This window comes from Macrobrachium nipponense, chromosome 5 (genome assembly GCF_015104395.2).
Source record: "Macrobrachium nipponense isolate FS-2020 chromosome 5, ASM1510439v2, whole genome shotgun sequence".
Classification (NCBI taxonomy): domain Eukaryota; kingdom Metazoa; phylum Arthropoda; class Malacostraca; order Decapoda; family Palaemonidae; genus Macrobrachium; species Macrobrachium nipponense.
In genome coordinates this window covers 128941425-128948924 of record NC_061107.1, presented here as the reverse complement: position 1 = coordinate 128948924, position 7500 = coordinate 128941425, and the positions used below count along the sequence as shown (strand labels likewise).

The 7500-nt window shown below is 34.7% G+C and overlaps 1 protein-coding gene across 1 annotated transcript in view; it reads right to left on the bottom strand.

Annotated features, from left to right (window-relative positions):
• The window catches only part of LOC135215644 (uncharacterized), a 34053-nt gene that overhangs the window by 24202 nt on the left and 2351 nt on the right, over positions 1-7500 (bottom strand). The window contains exon 2 of the mRNA XM_064250564.1: positions 2378-2523. Within this exon, the coding sequence (XP_064106634.1) occupies positions 2378-2512 (135 nt within the window). The 5' untranslated portion in view covers positions 2513-2523. The remainder of the gene's footprint in view (positions 1-2377; positions 2524-7500) is intronic.

Genomic DNA, 7500 nt, shown 5'->3' with positions numbered 1-7500 from the left:
TATTATTATTATTATTATTATTATTATTATTATTATTATTATTATTATTATTATTATTATTATTATTATTATTATTATTATCCCGATCATCCTATTCGACTGGGTGGTATTAATAGTGTGGGGTCTCGAGTTGCATCCAGCCTCCTTAGGAGTCCATCACTTTTCTTACTATGTAGGCTTTTTCCATTAGCACACTCATCTGCATGAGTCCTGGAGCTACTTCGGTACCTAGTTTTTCGAGGTTCGTTTTCAGGGATCTTTGGATCGTGCCGAGTGTCCCTATGATTATAAGTACAATTTCCACTGGCATTTCCCATATCCTTATTATTTCTATTTTCAGGTCTTGATAATAATAATAATAATAATCATCATCTCATCATCATCATCATCATCTATTAGACCGTTAATGTTGCTGCTATTAGTACAACTTCTATGGGTATAGCCATTATTAATCGTAATGTTCAGTTGCTAATACCGTCATATCTTGTCAGCTTTTACTTTCACTTTCTACAACTGGGTCTCGTGGTCAGAATGACAAAATATCTTCGGTCCTTTCAGAGTGCACAAATAACCCATCCCGCAACTCCAATGGCATTTCGTGATAAAAGGTTAACTCTTCCGAATGTATCCATTCATAATACGCGAGTGATGGCCAAAAGAGAAACTGAAATAAGTAAGATTAAAGGGGAAATATCACTGTAATATTTTTAACTGCCCTTCTGTAAGCTTTGACTCTCGTGCAGAATAAAATACAAATGACTTTAAAATCTTGACTATAAGATCGAAAATGCTTCTCTTGCATTGCCATTTAATGATATATAGTATGTATATATTTATATATTAGTAAGAAAGGAACGCTGCTTTGAAAGAGTATATATATATATATATGATCACCAATAGATACTGACTGATTTTTGGACAAGCCTCGAAATGGTTTCGTAGAGTCCCCGTAAGCTTTGGCATTCATAAGTTTGCTACGTGTTTCTGCGTTGTTAATAACTACTCATGACGTCTCTTGCCAAAAAGGATCGAGGGGTAAGCTTGCGCTATTTATACACACACAAGCACAAACACAAGTGCACACACCAAAACGGACCCTGACAGTCATTCAGCCTTTGCCTTCAGCACTACTGGTAATCACTGTTCCCTTCTCTTTTACATTCCTTTACATTTTGTTAAGAAATAACATTTTATCATGTTTTAATCTGAGTCTGTTTTTAACTCTTTTCTTCTATTAATTTTTAGCTTCGAAAATGGGACACATGTTCCTGAAACGTCAATGAAATAAACTACATTAAAGGATTTTGGTATCTTTTCACCCTCCGATGCTGCCTATCTAGTTTCAAGCAACCGCCTTCAACTTTAATATAAATATTATATATATATAATATATATATTTATAATATATATATATATATATATATATATTATATATATATATATAGATCTATATATATATATATATATATATATATATATATATATATATCTATATATATATATATATATATATATATATATATATATAGATATATATATATATTATATATATATTATATATATATATATATATAAATAGTATCTATTATATATACATATATATTAAATACATGTTTTTATGTGTGTATGTATGTATACACACAGACACACTATATATACATATATATAGTATACCGTGTAATGTATATAGATACCATATATATATATACACATATGTGTGTTTGTGTTAGAGTGGGTATATAAAACTATTTTCACGACGACTAATTAAATTACTTCGAGCGCAAGCTAACCGCTCGATTAAATTTAGCAAGAGATACCATGAGTAGTTATTGAAAATTCAGAAACTCTTAGCAAACTTTTGAGCCGTCACTGTCGAACATTTCGAGGGCTGCCTAAAAGGCAGCCAGCATCCTCATGATGATTATTCAGTCGCTTCTCCACATTGATATCAAGACCGAAAAAAAGCAATAATCCTATAGTATATTCACATCAACCGTACATTTGATGTCTAGGCCAGTCCCTTACGACCCTCCTGATTGGCTGTTGATAAGCCAGTCACAGGACTGGAAACCCTCAGTCTCTCGAGAGAGTTCACTTAGCGGGATCTATGTTCCACCTCTCCTGAAGGATACTTTTGAAAGACGTATATCTCAGGAGATGTGGAACATAGATTCTACTCATGTGAACTCTCGAGAGAGACTGAGAGTGTCCAGCCCTGTGATTGGCTTATTAACAGCCAATTAGGAGCGTCATAAGGGACTGGCCCAGACATCAAATACACGGTTGATGTGAATGTACTATAGGCATTGAGAAACAATTATATTCGTGACTTAGTATCTGAGTACATTCTGTCGAGTATTTAAAAATCCCAACTTACGTATGGAAGACCATTCTTTTCACAGATAGCAGGAATGTCATCGCACAAAATGGAGTTAGGAGTGTAGTCTGAGGAGCTCGTCGATATGAGGGCCAACCAGAGAAACAGGGAGAGGCTTCTCTTCGTAGGAGCCATTATCACTCTTCCTGGAATTAAAAAAGAAAAATAAAGGGGCGGGAGTTTAAATTCTAGTGATACACTTGATCATTGTCATTTAACAGGGACGGGCTATCTCGCTTTGCCGACTAATATTTAAAAAAAACATATATAAATGAAAAATAGATAAATAAATAAGCCTCTGTTTTTTGGAAAGGAGTTACGAATCATTTTTTTTCTCATTCTGGAAGGATTAAGATTATTTATGTTCTGGACAGGAAGTTTATCTATTGCAAAAAGTAAAATCATTTTCAATTTCAAATTGGTAATGAGTATGACAGTAGTTGCAATTGAACATAAATAATAATGGTTATAATCATAGCAGTGATGTTAGTAGTAGCACATCATCACTCTGTCTGGAATTGAAAAAGAAAAAAAAGGGGGGTGGGAGTTTAAATTCTAGTGATAAACTTGATCATTGTCATTTAACAGGGAAGGGGCTATCTTGCTTTGCCGACCAATATCAAAAATAACAAAAAACAACATAAATAAATGAGAAATAGATAAATAAATACACATATAAAGAATAAATAGACAACGAGTGATTTATGTCATTAAGTGAATCTATGAAATGGGAGTCAATGGTAAAGATTTCAGGTAAATTTGTTTTCTTGATAATTTCAAGGAGAATCAACACTACATTTTCAAAGTTATTCAAGTTCACTGTAATTTCCTCAGTGTCGGTATTCCTCTTATCATGAATTATTTTTGTACCAGATATAAAAGAATAAAATAATCAAGGAAGAGATTTTTAGCAACAAATGGGTCTTCCAAGTAATGCAAATGGAACATTTTATCCAGGGAGGTAAAAATGCCATTCTATATATTTTCTTGAATCGCCCAAAGGGTCACTCTTCCTCGTTTCCTAGGACTATCAATAAATCAAGTTCACGATAATCAGGCTACTGGGGTCGGATTCTGTCGAACGAAATGAGAAGGTTATCAGCTAATTTCCATGAAAGTCCTGATTACTCCGTTTTCGAGTAACACAGTGGTTCCCAAACTGGAGTCCGCGGACCCCTGGTATGGGGGTCCAGGAGAAGACCCTAGGGGGTCCAAGATACAATGAACAAATCAATATTTTTTCAACTACAGAAAAAAAGTTGTGGCTATTTTTGCCAATTTTACTTTGAATTGAATCGAAAGCTATAAAAAAATTACTGAAAATATTTTATATATAATAACGAGATGGTCATTATCTCGTTATCATTTTGGTAGCGATAGGCCAGAGCGGCAGGCAACTGGTAATTGGTAATACTTCTCTCTCTCTCTCTCTCTCTCTCTCTCTCTCTCTCTCTCTCGTGATACCCAACAGCTTTTTCTCTCTCTCTCTCGAGACTGGCAACAACTCTCTCTCTCTCTCTCTCTCTCCTTCCCAACAGCTCTCTCTCTCTCTCTCGAAATACCTCCCCTCCATTATCTAGGTCATCAAATCAGAGTCATGAATTACAAAAATATGCATTTATTTAAAAGCAAAGTATTAACTAAATAACTCAGATTCTTAACAGAATGATCTGGGGGTCCTCGGTATAGTCAAGTTTGGGAACCACTGCGTCTAGAGTACCCTTTAATATAGGTTACTGCAAGACTGTAGTCTTGGGGAAAATGTAACTTCCTCGGCTGAGAACTACTTCGTTAAATAAGGTAATGTCCTGAGGGGTCAGTAGTTAACGAAGCTAAAGTAACTTAGCAGGGAAACGGCATAAAGACATACAATACTAATAATAATAATAATAATAATAATAATAATAATAATAATAATAATGATAATAATAATAATTTTCATCATTTAAACGCGTTCAGAGCCTGTAATTGTGAGGGGTGGGATTATTATTATTATTATTATTATTATTTATTATTATTATTATTATTATTATTATTATTATTATTATTTATTTAGAAAAATAAGCCCTATTCATATGAAACAAGAGTACTTCGAAAGAAATTACAGAAGATAATAGAAAATACAGAGAGAGGAGGTCAGTTAGAGAAAAAAAGGGAAATGAATAAGTTAATAAATAATCAGGTAAAATTTAAAAAAAATTGTTAAAGTTAAAGGTGAACTGCTTTATGGCATAGCATTCACTTATTTGCCTTTAATATTGTATTGAACTTGAACAAGATATCTTCGACATAACCAGCTGGGTATTGCGCGACATTATTCATTCACTTGAAACATCGTGTCTCAAATCTCCCTGCATTGAAAGGTCACAGGTCTAAAATAAACGAGGTGCAATCCGACCCCCAGCTTATTCGGGATGCATGCAAGATTTTCCTCTCTCCATAAATTGTAAACATTATATTCCTAACTTTTAATGCAAATTAAAACATGCTAAAATCTATGGTCAAATCGAGCCTTGTTTCACCGACGAAAATTTAACTATATATACTTTATTGTAAATCATTTTTCTGTACTGTTTAACATGCACATTATTGATTTTTTATATTTTCAGTCTAATAAATACATCATAAATATCCTATCCTAAAATTCCTGTATTTTTAACACCTTTTTTTTCAGACCTTTTTAGGCTCTTTCATAGACCTATCCTACCCCCCCCCCCCCCCCCAACAATAACAATAAAGTAGTTTATAAGCTTACTCCCCGAGTAAGCAAAAATTATAAATGACAGTAAATGTTTAGAACAGGTCACACTAGAATGGCCATGTTGGAAGGCCACGAACTGCCTTTGCGTAGTAAGTGGGAAAGTACTTTCAAGATAAGACTTGGATAAGAATACTTCTGGTCTCTCTAATTCTTTCTTAGATTTGTTTATTAATTAAAATCTTTATAATTCTTTCATATTTCCATAGCACTCAGGAAGATTGCTAAAAACTTGGGTAGAAATCAAAGTCTTGTCTGAATTATTGAATAGAAAAATAAAACATCCTATTTCATTCCAGCTTTCAAGTCCGCCATTTGAAAACCACTGCTTTTGTTTGGTTGTGATTCGCACGACCTAATTGAGCAAAAGGATCTGACTAATCAATGGATATGGCAGCTGAAACAGTCGTTTCTGTTGCACTGCTGATATAACAGAAAAAAATTTTGGAGGAGGAAAATTGTAAATTCGATTTCAAGCTGAACTGACAAGTGGTGTTTGACATTTTGCTCTGGAAAGCCTGCCTCATCTCATTAGTACGAAACATCACTTCAGATCTGTCCTTTATTATTCAGTATTCATCATTCACCATCACTTCAACCTATCGATCAAACACGCAACGTATTCTGCGCCCCTCCTCCCTCCCCCATCTCTCTCTCTCTCTCTCTCTCTCTCTCTCTCATGACCCTCCGTGGCAAACTCTCTGTCTGACATGACATTCTAGAAAAAGTTTCTGCCTTCTCACTCTCTATCACCAAGTTCTGAGGCAAGCTCTCTCTCTCTCTCTCTCTCTCTAACTCTCTCTCTCACTCTCTCTCTCTCTCTCTCTCTCTTACATGCAGTCCTAGGGAAAGTATTTTTTCTCTCACTCCCTATCATCAAGTTCTGAGGCAAGCGTCTCTCTCTCTCTCTCTCTCTCTCTCTTTTACATGCAATTCTAAGATACGATTCCCTCTCTCTCTCTCGCTCTCTATCACAGAGTTCTGAGGCAAGCTCTCTCTCTCTCTCTCTCTCTCTCTCTCTCTCTCTCTCTCTCTAAAGCAATCTGTAAAAGGTTGCATTCCTTTCCATTCAAACGGACGCTCTCATATTGATAATCACATCGACTGAAATCGTCTCAGAATATATCAGCAAAATTCTAAGATACATAATTGAAAGTCAGTTTTTGCCACGTCTCGAATATCTCGATTGCCATGGAAAAAAAAAATTATAGCAGTATCATCCTCGTTAATGGAATAAGAGGCTTTCCTTGATTCACCTTCTTATGCTGTGGCCGAAGCTCTGACATAATCCTGTACGCCAGAATAACAGAGCTGATTAAGTGGTAACAGAAATCGGACTTAGCCCCAGCGATGCTCAAGCTAGGAAAAAATAAGTAGATATCTTTTCCAATAAACTTTTTATTTTCTCTTATTATCGCTTTAGTCTTTCTCTTTAATGCAATGAGAGTCAGTCTTATAATAAGAAAGAAAAGGTTTCCTCAGTTATTACGCGTGGAAAGACGCTTATGTTGGCAAAATCTTTATTGATATCCATACCATTCCACTTGATCATCGACGTGATGTCCTCATAAGCTTCTCGGCTAAAACGAACCTTTTGTAACCATAGCAGCCGTGAAAGCATAACAACAGAACCAGAGTTTCTTTGAGCTTCGCTTTACTAGACGTTATGAAAATCAGTATTCTAAAGTCTCTTTGTCTCCAACAAAACATTGAATTTTTTTTTCTATAAAGTACTTTATGACAATCAAAGGTTATTATCATAAAAAAAACTTACCAACTCCTTGAAGTCGGTTCATGTTGATCTTGCTTCTCCGTTTTTCGTTCTCAGTCCATTAGTGAAACTAACATTTATATTTTTTGTACAGACTTGATCTTGTTCAATAAATTCTGGAAAACGCTCACCCCTCCTAACCTGTTTAATATTTCTATGAGATTTGAAATGCCATTTCTTTAAAATGTTCTGTGTATTGTGCTTCCGTCCAGAAACCTCTCCAATATTTATTTTATCTTTTCTTTTTATATATGTCTGTCGCCTCTCGTTAATTTCGGGTGAAAGCCAACCGCAGTTTCTAATGTCAAGATAAGAATAGAAGATGACATTTACCGTATGTAGCCAAACTCCAAGTATGCCTCAACTTTCTATCGTTTTGCTTATACTGTCGATGCTCACTTCATGGCACAAAGTTATTTTCTAATACCACAGGTTGTCTATCCAGTTAATCTGTTCACATTAAACCCTGTTATTTATGCTGTAATATTAATCTTGTGATATTCCAGCTGCAAACACCTTTCACTCCTTCAGATTCTTTCTCAAAATGAAATTCTGATTAGCCCGCCAAAAATTAGCATCTTAAAAATTTCCTTT